The following is a 22,832-nucleotide window of genomic DNA, read 5'->3' on the forward strand; positions in this document are numbered from 1 at the left end:
CAGCCCAGCATTTTTTTTGATGTATGTTGCATATAAGTTAAATAAGCAGGGTGACAATATACAGCCTTGATGTACTCTTTCCCTATTTGGAACCAGTCTGTTGTTCCATGTCCAGTTCTAACTGTTGCTTCCTGACCTGCATACAGGTTTCTCAAGAGGCAGGTCAGATGCTCTGGCATTTCCATCTCTTTCAGACTTTTCCACAGTTTATTGTGATCAACACAGTCAAAGGCTTTGGCACGGTCAATAAAGCAGAAATAGATGTTTTTCTGGAACTCTCTTGCTTTTTCTATGATCCAGCAGATGTTGGCAATTTGATCTCTGGTTCCTCTGCGTTTTCTAAAACCAACTTGAACATCTGGAATTTCAAGGTTCATGTATTGCTGAAGCCTGGCTTGGAGAATTTTGAGCATTACTTTACTAGCATGTGAGATGAGTACAATTGTGCGGTAGTTTGAGCATTCTTTGTCATTGCCTTTTTTGGGGATTGGAATGAAAACTGACCTTTTCCAGTCCTGTGGCCACTGCTGAGTTTTCCATATTTGCTGGCATCTTGAGTTCAGCACTTTCACAGTGTCATCTTTCAGGATTTGAAATAGCTCAACTGGAATTCCATCACCTCCACTAGCTTTGTTCGTAGTGATGCTTCCTAAGGCTCACTTGACTTCACATTCCAGGATGTCTGGCTCTAGGTGAGTGATCATACCATCGTGATTATCTGGGTCATGAAGATCTTTTTTGTACAGTTCTTCTGTGTATTCTTGCCACCTCTTCTTAATATCTTCTGCTTCTTGTAGGTCCCTACAATTTCTGTCCTTTATTGAGCCCATCTTTGCATGAAATATTCCCTTGGTATCTGTAATTTCTTGAAGAGATCTCTGGTCTTTCCCATTCTGTTGTTTTCCTCTATGTCTTTGCACTGATCGCTGAGGAAGGCTTTCTTAACTCTCCTTGCTATTCTTTGGAACTCTGCATTCAGATGCTTATATCTTTCCTTTTCTCGTTTGTTTTTTACTTCTTTTCTTTTCACAGCACTTTGCCAGGCCTCCTCAGACAGCCGTTTTGCTTTTTTGCATTTCTTTTTCTTGGGGGTGGTCTTGATTTCTGTCTCCTGTACAATGTCACGAACCTCCATCCATGATTCATCAGGCACTCTGTCTATCAGATCTATTCCCTTAAATCTATTTCTACTTCCACTGTATAGTCATAAGGGATTTGATTTAGGTCATACCTGAATGGTCTAGTAGTTTTCCTTACTTTTTTCAATTTAAATCTGAATTTGGCAATAAGGATTTCATGATCCAAGCTGCAGACAACTCCTGGTCTTGTTTTTGCTGACTGTGTAGAGCTTCTCCATCTTTGGCTGCAAAAAATATAATAAATCTGATTTCGATGTCGACCATCTGGTGATGTCCATGTGTCTTTTCTTGTGTTGTTGGAAGAGGGTGTTTGCTATGACCAGTGCATTCTCTTGGCAGAACTCTATTAGCCTTTGCCTGCTTCATTCTCTACTCCAAGGCCATATTTGCCTGTTATTCCAGTTGTTTCTTGACTTCCTACTTTTGCATTCCAGTCCCCTATAATAAAAAGGACATCTTTTTTGGGTGTTAGTTCTAGAAGGTCTTGTAGGTCTTCATAGAACCCTTCAACTTCAGTTTCTTCGGTGTTACTGGTCGAGGCATAGACTTGAATTACTGTGATATTGAATGGTTTGCCTTGGAAACGAACAGAGATCATTCTGTTGTTTTTGATATTGCATCTAAGTACTACATTTCAGACTCTTGTTGACTATGATGGCTACTCCATTTCTTCTAAGGGATTCCTGCCCACAGTATTCGATATAATGGTCATCTGAGTTAAGTTCACCCATTCCAGTCCATCTTAGTTCACTGATTCCTAGAATGTTGATGCTCACTCTTGTCATCTTCCTGGGGAAGCCCAGATACTAAGTAGCAAATACTTTCCATTCCTTATTTTATGTAAGCCCTGTATTACTTGGCATATTTGTTATTTAGTTGCTAAGTTGTGTCCAACTATTTGTGATGCCATGGACCACAGCACACCAGGCTTTCCTGTCCTTCACTTTCTCCTGGGGTTTGCTCAAACTCATGTCCATTGAGTTGACGATGCCATCCAACCATCTTATTGCCTGTCACCCCCTTCTCCTCCTGCCATCAATATTTCCAAGCACCAGGGTCTTTTCCAATGCTCTTCTCATTAGGTGGCCAACGTATAGGAGTTTCAGCTTCAGCATTAGTCCTTCAAATGAATATTCATGGTTGATTTCCTTTAGGATTGACTGATTTGTTTTCCTTGCTGTCCAAGGGACTCTCAAGAGTCTTCTCCAGCACCACAGTTTGACAGCATCAATTCTTCTGCACTCAGCCTTCTCTATGGTTCAACTTGCCCATCCATACATGACTACTGGAAAAATCATAGCTTTGACTCTTCAGTACACACACATGCACACAGACACACACACACACAGACACACACACACACATATTGTAGAGAAACAAATCTGTTCATTGTGTCCTTAGCAGTCTACTGGGAACTGAAGCTAGAGGAGTGAACAGTGAGGCAACTATATACATCCCTCACCTCTCCATTATCACACCTTCTCCTCATCTGAGAATGTCTGCTCATTTGCCTGAAGTCTCCACTGTGACCTTTTTGAGGGCAGAACCCAAGTCTTACTCATCATGCTTACTCCCGAACAGCAAATTGCAAATCCTCAACAAATAACAAGTGCTCTATAGATATTTATTGACTGAAAAAAAAGGGAAGGAAGGAAATGAATGAAAAAACAAGGAAAATAATGTGTTACGATTCCATAGACCACAAACATTAAGTTCTATTAATTTCATTCAAATTCTTTATTTAAATTTCTTAAATTTAATGGTGCTTGTGACAAAGTATGACAGCATTGGCAGTGTTATAACAGTCTTCATTAGAATTGTTAGCTCAGTCACTTAGTCATTTCTGACTGTTTGTAACCCCATGGACTGCAGCAAACTAGGCCTCCCTGTCCATCACCAACTCACAAAACTTGCTCAAACTCATGTCCATCGAGTGGGTGATGCCATCCAACCATCTCATCCTCTGTCCTCCCCTTCTCCTCCTGCCTTCAGTCTTTCCCAGAATCAGGGTCTTTTCCAATGAGTCGGTTCTTCGCATCAGATGGCCAAAGTATTGGAGTTTCAGCTTCAGCACCAGTCCTTCAATGAATATTCAGGACTGATTTCTTTTAGGATGGACTGGTTGGATCTCCTTGCAGTCCAAATGACTCTCAAGAGTCTTCTCCAAAACCATACTTCAAAAACATCAATTCTTTGGTGCTCAGCTTTCTTTATGGTCCAACTCTCACATCCGTACATGACTAGCCGGACTTTGTTGGCAAAGTAATGTCTCTGCTTTTTAATATGCTGTCTTGATTTGTCACAGCTTTTCTTCCAAGAAACAAGCGTCTTTTAATTTCATGGCTGCAGTCACCATCTTCAGTGATTTTGGAGCCGAAGAAAATAGTCTCTCCCTGTTTCCATTTTTTCCCCTTCTATTTGCCATGAAGTGATGGCAGTATTGCCATGGTTTAGTTTTTGAATGCTGAGGTGTTTTTTTTTAATTAATTTATTTATTTTAATTGGAGGCAAATTACTTAACAATATTGTAGTGGTTTGTGCTATACATTGATATGAATCAGCCATAGGTGTACATGTGTCCCCCATCCCTAAGCCCCCTCCCTCCTCCCTCCCCTTCTCATCCCTCAGCATCATCCCAGTGCACCAGCCCTGAGCACCCTGTCTCATGCATCAAACCTGACTGGAGATCTATTTCACATATGTTAATATACATGTGTCAATGCTATTCTCTCAAATCATCCCACCTTGCCTTCTCCCACAGAGTCCAAAAGTCTGTTCTTTATATCTGTGTCTCTTTTGCTGTTCATTGTTACCATCTTTCTAAATTCCATATATATGTGTTAATATACTGTATTGGTGTTTTTCTTTCTGACTTACTTCATTCTGTATAATAGGCTCCAATTCTGTCCACCTCATTAGAACTGATTCAAGGGCATTCTTTTTAATAGCTGAGTAATATTCCATTGTGTATATGTACAACAGCTTTCTTATCCATTCATCTGCCGATGGATATCTAGGTTGCTTCCATGTCCTAGCTATTGTAAACAGTGCTGCGATGAATATTGGGGTATGCATGTCTCTTTCAATTCTGGTTTCCTTGGTGTGTATTCCCAGCAGTGGGATTGATGGGTCATATGGCAGTTCTATTTCCAGATTTTAAAGGAATCGCCACACTGTTCTCCATAATGGCTGTACTAGTTTGCATTCCCACTCTCCCAGGGTAAGAGTTCCCTTTTCTCCACACCCTGTCCAGCATTTATTGCTTGTAGATTTTTGGATAGCAGCCATTCTGACCAGCATGAGATGGTACCTCATTGTGGTTTTGATTTCCATTTCTCTGATAATGAGTGATGTTGAGCATCTTTTCATGTGTTTGTTAGCCATCTGTATGTCTTCTTTGGAGAACTGTCTGTTTAGTTCTTTGGTCCATTTTTTGATTGGGTCATTTATTTTTCTGGAATTGAACTGCATGTGCTACTTGTATATTTTTGAGATTAATTCTTTGTCAGTTGCTTTGTTTGCTATTATTTTCTCCCATTCTGAAGGCTGTCTTTTCTCCTTGCTTATAGTTTCCTTCATTATGCAAAAGCTTTTAAGTTTAATTAGGTCTCATTTGTTTATTTCTGCTTTTTTTCCATTACTGTGGGAGGTGATAGAGGATCCTGCTGTGATTTATGTCAGAGAGTGTTTTGCCTATGTTTTCCTCTAGGAGTTTTATAGTTTCTGGTCTTACATTTAGATTTTTATTCTATTTTAAGTTTAATTTTGTGTATCGTGTTAGAAAGTGTTCTAGTTTCATTCTTTTACAAGTGGTTGACCAGTTTTCCCAGCACCACTTGTTAAAGAGATTGCCTTTTCTTCATTGTATATTCTTGCCTCCTTTGTCAAAGATAAGATGTCCAAAAAACATGGAACGCTTCATGAATTTGCATGTCATCCTTGTTCGGGGGCCATGCTAATCTCTGTATTGTTCCAATTTTAGTGTATGTGCTGCCAAAGTGAGCACTGAATGCTGAGTTTTAAGCCAGCTTTTTGACTGTCCTCTTTCAGTTTCATCAAGGGACTCTTCAGTTCCTTTTCGCTTTCTTCCATATGGTGATGTCATCTGCATATCTGAGGTTATTGATATTTCTCCTGGTAAACTTGATTCCAGCTTGTGCTTCATCCATCCTGGCATTTCTCATGATGTACTCTGCATGGAAGTTAAATAAGCAGGGTGACAATATACAGCCTTGATGTACTCCTTTCCTAATTTGGAACCAGTCTGTTGTTCCATGTCTGGTTCTAACTGTTGCTTCTTGACCTGCATGCAGATTTCTCAGGAGGCAGTTCAAGTGGTCTGGTATTCCCATCTCATTCAGAATTTTCCACAGTTTATTGTGATCTACACAGTCAAAGGGTTTGGCATAGTCAATAAAGCAGAAATTGATGTTTTCCTGGAACTGTCTTCCTTTTTTGATGATCCAGCGGATGTTGGCGATTTGATCTCTGGTTCCTCTGCATTTTCTAAATCTAGCTTGAGCATCTGGAAGTTCTTGGTTCACGCATTGCTGAAGCCTGGCTTGGAGAATTTTGAGCATTACTTTGCTAGCGTGTGAGATGACTGCAATTGTGTGGTAGTTTGAACATTATTTGGCATTGCCTTTCTTTGGGATTGGAATGAAAACTGACCTTTTCCGGTCTTGTGGCCATTGCTGAGTTTTCCAAATTTTCTGGCATATTGGGTGTAGCACCTTAACAGTATCATGTTTTAGGATTTGAAATAGCTCCACTGGAATTCCATCACCTCCACTAGCTTTGTTCATAGGGATGCTTCCTAAGACCCACTTGACTTTAGACTCCAGGATGTCTGGTTCTAGGTGAGTGCTCACACCACCATGGTTATCTGGGTCATGAAGATTATGTGTGTGTGTGTGTGTGTGTGTGTGGTTCTTCTGTGTAATTTTGCCACCTCTTCATAATATCTTCTGCTTCTGTTAGGTCCATACCATTTCTGTCCTTTATTGTGCCCATGTTTGCATGAAATGTTCCCTTGGTATCTCTGATTTTCTTGAGGAGATCTCTAGTCTTTCCCATTCTATTGTTTTCTGCTATTTCTTTGCACTGATCACTTAGGAAGGCTTCCTTATTTCTCTTTGCTAGCATTTGGACTCTGAATTCAGATGGGTATATCTTTCCTTTTCTCCTCTGCCTTTAATGTCTCTTCTTTTCTCATCTATTTGTCCTCCTCAGACAACCATTTTGACTTTTTGCATTTCTTTTTCTTGGGGATGGTCTTGATCACTGCCTCCTGTACAATGTCACAAATCTCTGTCCATAGTTTTTCATGCAGTCTGTCTATCGGAGCTAATCCCTTGAATCTATTTGTCACCTTCACTATATAATCATAAGGAATTTGATTAGGAGTGTAGTCAGTGGAATTTTCTGTGTTTACAAAATTATATATGATTTATCTTTAGTTTTTTATTTTCCTGCTTTTAGAGTTTAAATAATATACTGTAGGCAGCTAATTTTCATGACTGTGTTCAAGGTATTATATCTGAACATTGTATCCTTTGGCTTCTAAGCCAGTTTTTTTCAAAATATTCTAATAATGATCAGACTATCATCACATTAGTTCATTTCCAGGCAGTGCTATTGTCTGAAACCCTGGTCCACCTTAAGATATGAATTAAATTAAGAAGATTAAACATTTATATCCTTATCTGTTTTTCTCTCATATTCATTAATTTCCTGAAAATCTCCGTATTCTTCATGTGAGATGTCATCATTGAGTCTTAGACATTAAACTCCCAAGGACTGAAATAGTGTATAAGTCACTCCATTCTAAACCTCATGGGAAGTAATAGTAGACTGGACAACATCTTTAATGGAGCAATTTTGGTCTTACCTGGAGTCTCTTTGTCTAATATATAATGTTGCAAATGCTATATAGTGACAGAATTATTTTAGCCTGGTAATGACTATAGATGCTGAATACATTTTATCTATTTTTGACTCATGTTTGTGATATCTTTAGGTTGTTTCTAATTGTTTTCCTTTGTTTATCTGGTATTTTTATTGAGAAGATTAATCTTAGTGATCTCTGTAGGTAATTTAGTATAAAAAATGCTTTGTAAAGGATTACATGATCTGTAAATATTATTGCTGGGTATGCTGTGAAGCAGATAAGGAGTTTTGTTAGATTGCATTTGAAACCAGCCATGTGTGGCATATATTGTATAAGAAGGTCTACAACATATATTGTTCTTTATATTATATCAGAAATTTTCTCAAATTCTCACTGTGACTATCACTATGGAAACTACTGCAGAAATGAAATTATGATACCCACAGTCTTGACTTTGGAGAACATCAGACCTGGATGGATAAGAGTCCTCAATCTGGCTTTCCATTCCACAACCGGGAGGCAAGCCCTGACTTCACCAGACACTATTATGATTTTAGAAGAGAAAACTGGGAATCACAGGCATTTGAGAAATGTCTGTTAACTTTGTTTAAAATTGGGGTATAGTTTCCTTACAATATTGTACAGTTTCTGTTGTACAATGAAGTGAATCAGCTGTATGTATACATACATCCTCTCTCTCAGACCTCTCTTTCTCCCATTTCACCCTTCTAGGTCACCCCAAAGCACAGAGCTGAGCTCCCTGTGCTGTATAGCAGGTTCCCACTAGCTGTCTGTCTTACACATTGGTAGGGTATATATGTCAATCCCAATCTCCCAATTCATCACAGTTCCCCTTCCCCACCCTGTGTCCATATGTCCATTCTCTAAGTCTGTGTGTCTATTCCTGCCCTGCAAATAGGTTCCTCTGTACCATTTTTCTAGATTCCATATGTGTGTATGAATATATGATATGTGTTTTTCTGTATGATTTACTTCACTCTGTATAGAGACTCTTGGTCCATCCACATCTCTACAAATGACCCAGTTTCATTCCTTTTATGTCTGTTAGCTTAATGATCACCAGGATCACAGAAATAGACAATAAAATATTTTACACTTAAATCAGAGAAGAAAATTTTGTGTCTTATTATCTTAAAATGAGAATAAAAAGTTTCTACCACATCAGATTATCATAAAGCTATAGTGAATTAATATTTATGTCTTCCTCACTGAGTGGTTATGAAAATTAAGTGGGTTAGTATTTATAAAACACATAGAACATAACTGGCATATAGCAACTCATATACTAAATAAATTAAAACAAATATAAATATCTTTTACTGTAAGCATATATTATTTACATAAGTTCGAAAGGAAGTTATTAAAATTGTTTTCCGAAACATTAAAAGAAGTGACTGGTACATTTCCAAAATTCTGGTTGGCTTTTTCAGCCAATTTAAAATTAATTTATTTCCAAGCAGACCTACCACAAAGACAAGGAACCCAAACATTTTCTCAGTGGAGAAGGATTCAGAGAACAGAAAATCAACTGTTAGTGTCCAGTGTGATCATTACTTTCGTAAAAGAATCCACAGGGTGCTCTGGAAGATGAAAATGGTAAGAACCAGGGGGCTCCATGAGAGACATTGGAGATGAATTCTGTAGCTCTTCAGGCAAGGGAAGATCATGTTGGAATACACAGAGGTTGAAAAATGATGACCTGGTCACAAAACTACAGAGTTCCAGAGTCGGTCAGTTGTTGCAGCTGGAGCTGGAGGAATGCAGTAGGCAGGGGCCAAGTTCAAAGGCCATTGTACTGTATGCCAGTTCTCCTTTTAAGCAAGAGAATGTCATAATCAGTTATGGGTTTTAAAAAGATCAGCTGGATTGTGTATAATACTTAAAATTTTTTTGTGCTGAATGCAGTTTTCTTTTACTTAAATTTTTTTTTGTGCTGAATGCAGTTTTCTTTTACTTAGGGTAATCAACATAGATTTAACTATGTAAAAGGAATGAATATTTAAAGTATGCTTTAAGGCTTTTACTTTTAAATAAGGAGGAGTGACATTATTTTTATAAAGTGAAGCTTTTAGACAAATTTTTATGGGCTTCACACATGAAACTGAACACTAGTACCAATAGTTGGAAAATTCAAGGATGGTCATTGCTCTCCATATTTGTTCTTTTATCACCTCAAGTATTGCAATAACTGTTGCACTTACAAAGACAAAAATACTGGACAGAATTCTCTTTTACATGAAGTAAGTCTGGTATATTTTTAAATCAATATCTTCCATACATTTTTACACAAATGTTCTTTTTTCATGATCAATATATCCCACATATCTAGGAATTATATTTTATTTGTAGATTATACTGTTTGACTTTGTTTCTCTTTTACATGTTTATTAGAAATCAGATAAAAATCTGCCAACATTACTATTATTCTTATATTTTTTCTGAAATTACCTGCAAATTCATAAATTATAAAGCTTTTTCAGTTTTGAAATTTGCTGAAAATTTTGCTTTAAAAACATCTATGACTAATATAAATTACTTTTTTTGGTTGGCCTTCCTAAGGGAGCATCATTGACATTAAGGTAAACATATAACAGGTGTTTCAAAGTTTGAAAATATAATTTGCACATCATATGGATATGTTATGAGGAAGAATGTCTTCTTTCTAAGAAGCCTGGAAGGATTCTCAATATAAATCAAAGAGTTTATGACACTACTGGGGAAATAGTCCAGGTGAAATAAGATTATTGAGTAGTAGGAAAGCTGTAATAAAAACTGTCAGTACTGTCACCCAGTTCTCTCTAAGGTCTGTAAAGGATCAAAAGTGTATTGAGCATCATGTAACAGCTGTCTAGAATGTGAGGGGAACCACAATTGTGCTCAGCAACAATATGCTGGTTTGAAAAATAATTACATATGGCTTGTTGTAGTTAAATTAAAAATAGCAGGTTAGACTGTAGATGTATTACAAATCTTGGATTTTTCAAAATGACTGCATGCTTAACTGAACATGTTGTTGTTGTTAGTTGCTCAGTCATGTTCGACTCTTTGCGACCTATGGACCTGTCAGACTCCTCCATCCATGGAATTTTCCAGGCAAGAATACTGGAGTGGGTTGCCTTTCCTTCTCCAGACTAAACATGTGATTGATCTTTATTACAAGTGTATGTGATCGCATGTATATTCAATCAGTTCAGTTCAGTTTCAGTCACTCAGTTGTGTCTGACTCTTAGTGACCCCATGGACTGCAGCACACCAGGCTTCCCTGTCAATCACCTTATTCAAATTTAAATGGTATATAAATCATAGATATTTTCTTAATTGTAAACAGTTATCTAAGGAAATATTTTATTTGTTCATAGATAGCATATTTTGTTAAGGCAAAGTGCTACTCTACCCTGGAGGGTAAGAAATACTCTGTCACCATCTCTTCAGGTGGTAGCAATGGAAAAGCGAAAGGGAGAAATATGCCTTACACAGGCATTGAAAATATAGGTAATATGTGGTTCAGCAAGAAAGGAAAGCCTCTTTCACAAGGATTCTCATATTTACTCGTTTCTTTCATTACTTTCTCAAGTATACATTCATAACAAGATCAGTTACACCTTTAGTTAGGATATATCCATTTTTCAAAATCTCAAACCTCACAGTATATTGAATTGCCCAACCTATCATCTTTAATTTAACTTATTTTGGGGAGGAGAATATGTTTGCCTCATAGTATTAGCATAAGGAAACAACAAGAAGCCTCAAGAGGAAAGGATTCTGTATAAATAACACTGGATCACTGATGAGATTGACATGCATTTTAGCAGTTTGATCCCTGAAGAAATGCAATAACAGGAATTTTCCATAAGCATCTGTGAGCAACTGTACATGTGCCAGCTACAAGCATAGATATGGAGAACCAGTGTTGGGTCATTCTCTCTGCCCTGGTTGAACCCATAGTCTGTTTTTTTTTAAAGAATGATATTAGGCAGTAGATGTTCTTTTCCCCTCATTCCATCCCCTCATTCCTCTCGTTCATTCCTGCCATATTACCGGGCAGGTAAAATGCACATTGTATAGTAGCTGCTACTGAACTGATAGGAAATATGGAGAACCACATATGCATCTGAAACTTGGTCTCAGTATTAAGCTCTGGTAGACTCCTTGGTCCATGGTAAAATCCTACTTATTCTGCAGTCTCCAGTATAAGTATCTGTTGAGAAGGCTCTCTGATTTTCCTGAAATGTAAATACTCTTTGTTTCTTCTGAAATCTCATAAAGAGAAAATGAAGATTTAAAGCATATGTTTATGTTGGTCAGAAATCCACTATGTTTAATATATTTAGATAACTATAAAACACTATAGTGTGATTCTTCACTGACCCCTTTCACATTAAAGGAGAGAAAGCAATACATAACTTTTCAGAGCATTTTGAGAATTATAGAGAATGACTGTTAAATAACTAAAGGAGTACATACTATTTGGTGTAAGTGTGTAATATTTTAACATTCTCACAACAAACCCCTGAAGTACAAATTATTATCTCCATTTGCATATGAGAAAATGGATCCTCAGAGAGGTTAAGTCATTTGCCTAACATCTTAACACCAGTAAAGCTAAGTCAAGAATTAAATGTGGACATCAAATCCCAGAACTTGTTCTCTTAATCTTTATGCTGTGCTTTCTGGGTTAATATATTTAAAGGCTTTGTACAAACAAGCACATTTAATCACTTAGTAATTAATATTTGGGTACATGTAAGTCTAGGTGTGTGCACACACACTATGTATCACACATATATGCTTTGTATTATCTGACTTGTTCGTGCTGGCTATTTCCTATAAATAAAGTAACCCAGACCATCTGACCTGCCTCGAGAAACCTATATGCAGGTCAGGAAGCAACAGTTAGAACTGAACATGGAACAACAGACTGGTTCCAAATAGGAAAAGGAGTACGTCAAGGCTGTATATTGTCACCCTGCTTATTTAACTTCTATGCAGAGTACATCATGAGAAATGCTGGGCTGGATGAAGCACAAGCTGGAATCAAGATTGCTGGGCAAAATATCAATAACCTCGGATACGCATATGATACCACCCTTATGGCAGAAAGTGAAGAAGAACTAAAGAGCCTCTTGATGAAAGTGAAAGAGGAGAGCGAAAAAGTTGGCTTAAAGCTCAACATTCAGAAAACCAAGAGCATGGCATCCAGTCCCGTCACTTCATGGCAAATAAATGGGGAAACAGTGGAAATGGTGGCTGACTTTATTTTGGGGGGCTCCAAAATCACTGCATATGGTGATTGCAGCCATGAAATTAAAAGACGCTTACTCCTTGGAAGGAAAGTTATGACCAACGTAGACAGCATATTGAAAAACAGAGATGTTATTTTGTCAATGAAGGTCTGTCTAGTCAAGTCTATAGTTTTTCCAGTAGTCATGAATGGATGTGAGGGGTTGGACTGTAAAGAAAGCTGAGTGCCGAAGAATTGATGCTTTTGAACTGTGGTGTTGGAGAAGACTCTTGAGAGTCCCTTGGACTGCAAGGAGATCCAATCAGTCCATCCTAAAGGAGATCACTCCTGGGTGTTCATTGGAAGGACTGATGTTGAAGCTGAAACTCCAATACTTTGGCCACCTGATGTGAGGAGCTGACTCATTTGAAAATACCCTAATGCTGGGAAAGATTGAGGACAGGAGGAGAAGGGGACGACAGAGGATGAGATGGTTGGATGGCATCACCGACTCAATGGACATGAGTCTGGGTAAACTCTGGGTGTTGGTGATGGACAGGCAGGCCTGGTGTGCTGCAGTCCATGGGGTCACAAAGAGTCAGACACGGCTGAGTGACTGAACTGAACTGAACCCTATTCAGGTACATGACTTGCCATTATCTCATTACTGCAAGGTGAAGGAACTCTCTATCTTCTTGAATCTGGCCATCTTCTTCAATCACTTTGAATACTCTCAATCCCTACTGTCTTTAAGGTGAATAAAGAATGGTTTCCAAGAGGGTTTTGCCAAGGACACCATCCCTCCAGGACATAAAGAAGGACTTTTATCTATAGTATTCTCTGGTTTTTTGATCAAAGTATAACTCTATTATAGCTGCAAGTGACAAGGATCAAATTATATTGTAGATTTTAGGGCCTAGATATCTACTGGGCAGAGAAACATTTAATAAACACTCTGATTTGTTCTGTATTCATTGACTTAAGTGCTTTTGTGTTACTGACATATTTTTAAAAACTTGTAAATAAGTAATATTACTTCTAATAGTTGTCATATAATAGCATTCATTATTCCATTTCAACAATTCAGTTTGTAAGTTATGACCTTGTATTCTTTGAATAACTTTGTAGCAGAGGGAAATTAGAAAGGGGGTCATTGTCCCTTCACTTCTATAACCTGCATTTGGCAAATATACATATTTTCTTTAGATTTTCAGGTGTGTGTGCTAAGTCAGTTCAGTTGTGTTTGACTCTTTGTGAGCCTAGGGACTGTAGCCTTCCAGGCTCCTCTGTCCATGTGATTCTCCAGGTGAGAGTATTGGAGTAGGTTGCCATGCCCTCCTCCAGGGGATCTTCCCAATCCAGGGAGCAAACCTGCATCTCTTTTGCCTCCTGCATTGGCAGGCAGGTTCTTTACCATCCCTGCCACACCCTTAGATTTTGGTATTGGTATTTAAATCTTGACTTGTTATTTAATACTTCAGTCTCTAGTATCTTTAAGCCCCAGTAGATTCTGAAAACTTTAAGGACTGACTCCACTTCCTTTAATCATGCTTAGTTCTCTTTTCATATCTAATTAGTGTTGTCTTATGTATATATTCATGATGTGTGTTTATTTTCTTACAGTGACTTTTCCTGCAGCTTATAACGTACATTGATTCCACCACATTCTTCTTATTCCACTTCTGTACAGCAAAAACAGAAACTTAAAGTCTGATTTGCTCTTGTAAGAAAGAGAAAAATCTAAGTTTAAGAACAATATTCTAAGATACTCATGATTATGATCTCTTTGTGTAGTAAAATACAACAATATATTTAAAGTTTTCAAGGTGGTACTGTGTACTAAGTTCTTACAGAAGTGTCTTATTTGCTTGCAGGATAAGATGTGTGCAAATTAATGGCTTCTTAGCTGTTGAGGTTTTTGTAGCATACAAAGATTTTTAGAAAACTATCTTTCCAGTAGATATGTCTGTATCAAAGCTGTTTAAAGTTGTAATAGAATTAGCCTTCAAAATTGTGTAATATCATAAAACTCTAATGTTTTCATCTTGACTTGAGAAGTCTCTTGAGGTTAAGACTACCTTCTGCTTTTTTCTTTTTTTTCCCTTAAACTAAAATTGGACTCCAGGAGAGAGGATACTATAGCTTTCTCTAGCTGAGACTTCTTAACTGCCTTTTTTCTCAGTCTTCAAATTACTGTGGCAAAGAGGCACTGATGATGCCAAGGTATAAGGTCAGTAAAACATCACCTTTTAAAATTTTAACCCGCCTTCATATATGAATGGACTAATCCTGAGTATAAGATGGTAAATATGTTCTAGTATTTCCTTCAAATGCCTTAGCCACCTGTATCATTATGCCTCTGGGAGATTTCTGGAACCTCAGTTTTTTCATCAATGAAGCAGAAATAAAAATAGTCTTATTAATATTTAAGAATCAGTTACATATGAAGAGTAAAAATTAATATTATTTTTTTTTACTTTAAGTTCCTTCATGTAATTCAAATTATGCATAAAATGTAAAATATACTGTTTTTAGCCATTGCTATTAGAAAACCAATAATTTTCTGTGTCAGACTATAGAAAGTTTATAGAAAAGTTTATATCTATATTATATTTCTATATTCATGATCATCCAACAAAATGTTTTGAGCATCAATTGTTTGAATTGTGTACTATTTAAATTTTGTTTCTTTTGAACTGTCTTGAAACACCAACGTGTGAATGGAAATTTCTAGTGGATAAATAGCTTTACTTAAAAATATTTTTGTTGTTAACCTACACAATCAAATATGTATTAAAAGCCTTAAATCATGAATATCATTGATGTGGTTAAAAATGCAGAATGGTGCACAGGATAAAAATTTCAGTTACTGTAAGTAATTTTGCCATAGCTTTCCACCCAGTGGAGTGTAGAAACTGGCCAAGATGCATATTACTATTGCTAATTGCTAAGTTGCTTCACTTTTGTCTAACTCTTTGAGACCCTGTGGACTGTAACCCACCAGCCTCCTCTGTCCATGGGATTTCCCAGGCAAGAATCCTGGAGTGGGTTGCCATATCCTCCTCCAGGGAATCTTCCTGACCCAGGAATTGAACCTGAGTCTCTTACATCTCCTGTATTGGCAGGTGGCTTCTTTACCACTAGTGCCACCTGGGAAGCATATTAGGGGTGTTAAAAGTCAGTTTCAAGTATGCATGAGTTAATAAGAACTTGTGGTGTAATCAGAGAAACAAAGAAGTATAAGAATGGCTGTTAATGGAATATTGAGACAGCAGAAAAAATTATTTTGAGCTGAGAATGGCCCTTGAGTGTTTGATGTATCAGAACATTGGATTGATGTCATGTTTTAAAGATGCCAACCATCCTTTTTGGGGTCCTTTTATTGTGACCATATCTGGGTTCCAGATATGTCACTGGGTACCAGTGATATAAGCTGTGAAACTCAGACATAGGTATGACAGTTTTAACCTTCATTTCTTGATTCACACTCCTTCCATTCAGTCTGATACTCAATTCTGCCTGGTTTCAGTAGAAATTATTGTGAAGCTGGGGATGGATATTAGACTATAGATTTGCCTACACTGGTATTACAGGGTAGAGAAGTTACATCGTATACCCATTGCTGCATTTGAATTAGTTAGACCTTTCAGATAAAGCTGCTGAACATCAAAGATCTGAGGAAAATCAACATCAATATCAAAATAATTTTTAATGTAAATGCTAACTTCCTTGTTAGATTATATATCAATTAATATAGATTATACATAATCTGATGAAACAATGCTGGCTTGATTGAACCAAAGTATAGCAAATAAAACCCAAACACTGTACAATGTGAGGTTTAAAGTCTTTCAAATATATTTGTGAGATTTTTTTTTTACTGGCAAAGGAATTATTTAGACTCAGAGATTAGAAAATTCTTTAACAAGGCTAGGTTACTATTCCAGCTGTTATGGATGCTTAACAATAAAAGAAGCAGGTGTCTGTTCTTAAATGTGTGAAGGATGAAATGCTGCTGCTTCTGTAACTCACTATAATGTTTTTGGTATCATAATATAGAATAAAACTCTCCAGCCTCACTGATATTTGGGGAGAGGAATCATAGCTCTCTTTCCCTAGAGAAAGATACTGGATAAATATATCTTTAATAGTTTTTGTCCCTTAAATAGTGGTACTAAATTTTTCATACATTTTTTATGGTGATGTTGAATCATGAAGGATTAACATTATTAAAGATTCTATATTTTGTTTTTTAATGAAATCTATTGTCATGTTCTCTATTAAATATGAAAATGAAAGAAGTTCATCACTAGGAAAAAATCTAAGATGTTTTATTGCTTTAAAATAACAATATACTCCTTATAAATGTAATTATTTGGGGATTAAAAATATTACATGAATGTTTATCTGAATTAACTTTTGCCTCTTACAATGCATTTCAAAATAAACTGCACTATAAAAGGATAACTTTGAAACATAAAAGGGGAATTAAATGACTGAAGATAAAAACAAGCGTAATTTAAATGTTAACTTCTAACGAAAAATTTATGTAGAACTGTGGTTTACAATAATTGTTGACATATTCCCCTAAGTACTATGTCTGTGGTTTTTCATGGTATCAGTCATTTAAAGCAATTTAGGTAATACCATTCTGACACGCATTTCTGCTATTTTATTTACACCATTTGCCTACGTCAGTGCAATGCAGTACCTTTCTGATTTGGTACAGTAAATGCACTCTGTAATATCTATTATGGCTTGGTCAAAGGATAATTTATTGTCAAATAGAAAAATAGGTCAACACTAATGTCACTTGATGATCAACCCCCCCAAGTTTAATAAAACATCTCACCAGTATGCATTCCACTGCAGTGGTTGATATTTTATTAGGACTACCTGGCTATAGCAGTAGTGTAATTACTGAGCTGTCAGAGTGATAAGTGGGATTAATGGCAGCCTGATGCACTTTAGTCTGCAGAGCGCTTAGAGAATTGCAAGATGGTATTATTATCAGAGTCTGCCCATTCTGGCATATTCATGGCACCAAAGAAAAAAAGAATGCTACAATTCAGGTTTGCGTTGCCCTGCCTCATTAACATCTGACATTTCCAACAGCTGTTATTTGTGAACTAGCTCAATAATAAAAGGAGAGTTATTTGGTAAAGAGGCTTAATAACCACAACTAAAAATCCTTACGTTGTCAGTGCTATTAAGTGAATCTGTTTATGTTGAATTTAAGATTTCTCTGGAAGAACAGAAAAATACACTTTGCATTAATTTGACTCATTCATACCTGCTGACATTATAACTTTATTTTTTAATTGCCTTATATTTAAGTTGGGTGTTAGAAAAAAGAAAAGCCAAAAACTTGTGCCTTATTAGGGATAGCCAGAATCCTCTATCTATCTGTCTGTCTGTCTATATCTTTATCTATCATAAATATTTTTGTTGTTTTAGTCTTGTGGAATTGCACATGTTTAAAAAACTGTCAAAATGACTTTTACAAGTCAGAAGATATTTATTATTGCATATTATTTTATAGCTTTTTATTTTAGCTTAGCTACTTTATTTTACCTCATAACAGGATATCCTTTCAAACACTATTAATCTACAACATGTTTATCCACGTGAAGTTAACACATATAGGTATCACCTATATGTTATATTTCAGAATCGAGGACCAAATAGACCTTTTTTTTCTTTTTTTTTCTTTTTGGATTGTTGTGCTACTGATCAAGAATTCCAAGAAATTCTTTTTAAACTCAGTGACTATGTTTTAGGGGAAAAAAAATCTTAAGTATTAGAAGATAGGAATTCAACTAAATGATAGCTGTGAATCTAACAATGGCATTTAGAGAAATGATAGGGGAGAGGTTTAATGACTGCATTTCAGAGAGGACAATTGATTATGAAAAGCCTTTGGTCCTCATTGTGTAAAATTTAATTTAGAGAGAAGGCTAAGGGCACAAACCAGAGAAAAGAGATCAGATTTTAAAACAAGATATTAATTAGGTACTGAGAAATTGGTCCAGACAATGAAGAGGACTCTCTGATTGACAAAAGAATGACAAGGAGACTGGTATTGTTTTCTCAAAGGAAATGAACCAACGTCTTTACACATGGAAGTGGATAGAAAATGAGCTCGCTCGTCACCTTTGTCACTGAGCAACGTGGGACTCATTCTGAGGCAAATCTCAGAGAATTCTCGTCTTCTGCCAAATGTGACAATGATATATCTTAAATTTTAGGTCACCAGCCTAATTCCTCTCTATTCTCACTCTCACTTTATGCCAGACCAGATTCCATTAGTCTACCTACCCTGTCATGTTCTTTTCTCTCTAGTCCTTGGCACATACTGTTTTTATGTTTTGGTCATTTTCTCGAGTGATCTTCTGCTCTAAGTCCCACCCTCCTTCACTTGCCTAATGCCCTGTCATTCTTCAAGCATCCCTTTATGTATTATTTCTCCCAATAAGCTTTGCCTGACCTCTCCCTCCTGGTCTGCTGTTCCTCTTATATGCTCTATTAGCTTGCTGTTTCTACCCAAATTCACACTGACCACATTGACACTGCAAGTGCCTTTTATATGTTTGAACTTGCTCCAGACTGCACGGTCCGCGACAGCAGGGCCATGGTTGTCCTTTTCATCATTTTTACAACCTCATATCCCAGGTTCTAACATGTAACAAGGGTTCATTAAATATTTATCAAATGAATTCACAAAAAGTATAAGAATGTAGAAATTAAAGACTATTCTAGCCAGTGGTTTCAGTCCTAAAGTAGTAATTATAGAATTGTGATACTGTGTGGCTCCAATCATGTTTATCAGAATCACCATGAAGGACAGTCATTGGGAGTGGGGGAGTGGCAGCAAAATGCAGATTCCCAGGACATTAACTAGAATCTGCCCACCAGTGTAGGAGACGTGGGTTCAGTCTCTGAACTAGGAAGATCCTCTGGAGAAGGAAATGGCAACCCACTCCAGTATTCTTGTTTAGAGAACCCTGTGGACATAGGAGCCTGGCAGGCTACAGTCTATGGGGTTGCAAAGAGTCAGAAAAAACTGAGCGACTAAACAAGAGCCAATAACTCAAAATCAAGAGGAGCATCTCTGTGTAAACTATGACATTTATCAGGCTTCCCAAGTGGTTCTTAGTTACATTAAAGTCTGAATGTGTCTCTGGTTGTTTCTCCAGGAAACAAATTCTGATATGAAATTAGTATGTGGAAAGTTTATTAGAAGATATACATCTATATTAGAGTGATGGAATCAAGATTGGACAGACATAGCAACAGTAAAGGCTGCAGTGCATCCCTGAAGACTTGTTACCCAAGTAGGGGCAAGGAGAATGGGTCTTTACTTCCTACCAGTGACCTGTTATTGGAAACTCGCTGCCCCTGGGAAGGCTGCATGACCTTGGTTCAGCCTGTTTTCTTTACCTGAGGGCACAGCAGCTGGGAGAATAAATGTTTCAGTCTGGAAGGCAGGGGATCTGGTCTATGCATTGCAGTATCTACTACAAAGCCCAATTACTGTGTATATAGTGTGTATGTTAAAGAAAAAAAAAATGGAGAAAGGAGGGATGATCAGAGAGGAAGAAGGAGTCAGGGAAGAGAGGTGGGAGGATAAGTGGAAGGGATAAAGAGAGGAAGAAAGGAATTTACAAGTGGTAAAAGGAAATCTTTTTCTTTGCATTTGTGTAATAACTACTGTCTAAAAGACATACAAACTGTTATCATAAAAGATTCTATTCTCAGGACTTCCCTGGTGGTCCAGCAGTCAAGACAATGCACTCCCACAGTAGGGGACACAGGTTAGACCCCAGATCAGGGAACTAAGATCCTTCTATGCTAAGCCACTTCAGTCATGTCCGACTCTGTGTGACCCCAGAGATGGCAGCACACCAGGCTCCCCCATCCCTGGGATTCTCCAGGCAAGAACACTGGAGTGGGTTGCCATTTCCTTCTCCAATGCATGAAAGTGAAAAGTGAAAGTGAAGTCGCTCAGTTGTGTCCAACTCCCAGTGACCCCATGGACTGCAGCCCACCAGGCTCCTCCATCCATGGGATTTTCCAGGCAAGAGGACTGGAGTGGGGTGCCAGATCCTGCAGTACGTAAATAAATTAAACAAACAAACAGCAACAATAAAAAGGCTCTATTCTCTAAGCATTATCAGTGCAATGAGAGATCCAAAAAACACTGATTTAGTAAATGGATGAATCATGTACCTTAAGTAAATATGGTCTTCTTAAACTCTAGGAGGAACACCAAGAGAAAGGATAGCTGTTTACCTGAATGGTGCTATATTATACACCTTAGGAAGTGTGCAAAAAGTGAAACACAAGTACTCTTTGTTTATTGCTTAAACAATTTTTGTTCCTAAAAATAATATAGTTTTATTTGTTCTTACTGGACACTAACTCTGAATGTGTTTAGGGTAGAGAATATATAGAATGTTACTTGACAGTTTCTTTAATTCAGTTATTTTATTCCCTAGATGCCTGAAATGTGCAGATGCCCCCTGTCAGAAGAGCTGTCCAACAAATCTAGATATCAAATCGTTCATCACAAGTATCTCAAACAAGGTAAATTTGGATTTAGCTCTGCAAATGAAAATTAATAACAGCCTTTGATCTTGTTCTCTATTATTACCATGATTAAAGCGTAAAGCTTGTCTTAGTAAATTAGGTTAAAGTATTAAAGTTATGATTTCTGTAGGCATGTGAGAATGTGGCACATTTTGTTAATTAGTCTCTTCCTAGTTGTGATAATGATTATTGTGAAATCCATATTCATTTTTCATTATCTTAAAAATTAGTTTGTGGTGAATTGAATCATTTTTTAATACAAACCATTCACTGAATAGATTGATTCTAGCTTAAGCAGGCTAAATGCTTACAGATAGGAACTGTCTTTGATTATCAAAACACATTTCAAGTTTGATATCTTTGTTTTAAAATGTACTTTAATATTAACTCTAGGGCACTGGAACAAATCAAAGGAAGTTGTCTAAGACTTGGAATAATTCATAGAGACTGATAGCGTTTTAACCAAAACCCCCACAACAACTAAAAAATAGAAAACGGACATTAGTAGAAAAAAAGGAATTTTGATCTTTATGTTGTTTTTTATTTTTTTATTTTTTTTTAATTTTTAATTTTCTTTTATTTTTAAACTTTACATTTTGTATTAGTTTTGCCAAATATCAAAATGAATCCGCCACAGGTATACATGTGTTCCCCATCCTGAATCCTCCTCCCTCCTCCCTCCCCATACCATCCCTCTGGGTCATCCCAGTGCACTAGCCCCAAGCATCCAGTATCCTGCATTGAACCTGGACTGGCATCTCGTTTCATACATGATAGTATACATGTTTCAATGCCATTCTCCCAAATCTTCCCACCCTCTCCCTCTCCCACAGAGTCCATAAGACTGTTCTATACATCAGTGTCTTTTTTGCTGTCTCGTACACAGGGTTATTGTTACCATCTTTCTAAATTCCATATATATGCGTTAGTATACTGTATTGGTGTTTTTCCTTCTGGCTTACTTCACTCTGTATAATAGGCTCCATGTTGTTTTTTAAATCAATGTAAGACACTGATTCATTTTGATATTTGGCAAAACTAATACAATTATGTAAAGTTTAAAAATAAAATAAAATTAAAAAAAAATAAATCAATGTAAGGCAAAGCCCAGTTTTTAGTAAACAAGAGAATGGTTGATTGATTAAATGATGAATAGTATCTTTTGTTTGTGAAAGAAGCATTATGAACTCTTAGCCAAGGATCCTATCCTTTAACTACTGAGCAAAAACTGAAGGCATCTTCCAGTAAGGATATAGAGATTGCTTCCTTTCACAGGATTTAGTACTTATATGCTAAAATGCTGCTAAAATCCAGTAAGTACTCCTTCAACTAACTGGTACCTTTTTACATAGAAAGATTATTTCTCAGTATGTCAGTGATTTAAAAATGTTGTAGGAGAAAAATTATAAATTTATATAGCTTTATGATTTCAAAAGAATTAGAGGTTATTACTTAGATATAGGACATGGTATTAATCTACATGGCCAGATCTGAAGTCCAGGTTGAATTTTTGCATTGAACCCCTGTGAACCCAAGGAAAATGACTTATCTCTACCCTTTGATTTATGAAAGAAGAATAGCATCTGTCTTACAGGATGGTGGTGTGAACTGAATAATATTTTCACGTGAAAATATCTGATATGGCAATTATTCAACAAATATTTTGTTGATGTGAAATTATTATTATTTTTTCTATTCATTCAATATGGTAAATACTATACAAGTGATTACTATTTTTGTTTCTGGTATTACTTACTGAGCATCTACTATCTATCAAACTCAGTGACATATACTGGCTGAAAAAGGATCCCTGCTATGTCCTTGCCTTCTGGAAATTATGACTCTGAGCAAAACCAGATACATTAAAAAAATAAAACAACACAAAAACCTACCGATAATTCAATGTGATTAGTGCTGAAACCATTCAGTTTAAGAAGATTATTCAGCATATGAAAAAGCAAGAATGTGGGCT

At 36.7% G+C, this 22,832-nt stretch overlaps 1 protein-coding gene across 1 annotated transcript in view; it reads left to right on the forward strand.

Annotated features, from left to right (window-relative positions):
- The window catches only part of LOC104981744 (dihydropyrimidine dehydrogenase [NADP(+)]-like), a 403,416-nt gene that overhangs the window by 187,836 nt on the left and 192,748 nt on the right, over positions 1-22,832 (forward strand). Inside the window, exon 4 of the mRNA XM_010831007.1 lies at positions 20,770-20,857. Coding sequence (XP_010829309.1) covers positions 20,770-20,857 — 88 coding nt within the window. The remainder of the gene's footprint in view (positions 1-20,769; positions 20,858-22,832) is intronic.

The sequence above is a fragment of the Bison bison genome, unplaced genomic scaffold (genome assembly GCF_000754665.1).
Source record: "Bison bison bison isolate TAMUID 2011002044 unplaced genomic scaffold, Bison_UMD1.0 scf7180017864519, whole genome shotgun sequence".
NCBI lineage: Eukaryota > Metazoa > Chordata > Mammalia > Artiodactyla > Bovidae > Bison > Bison bison.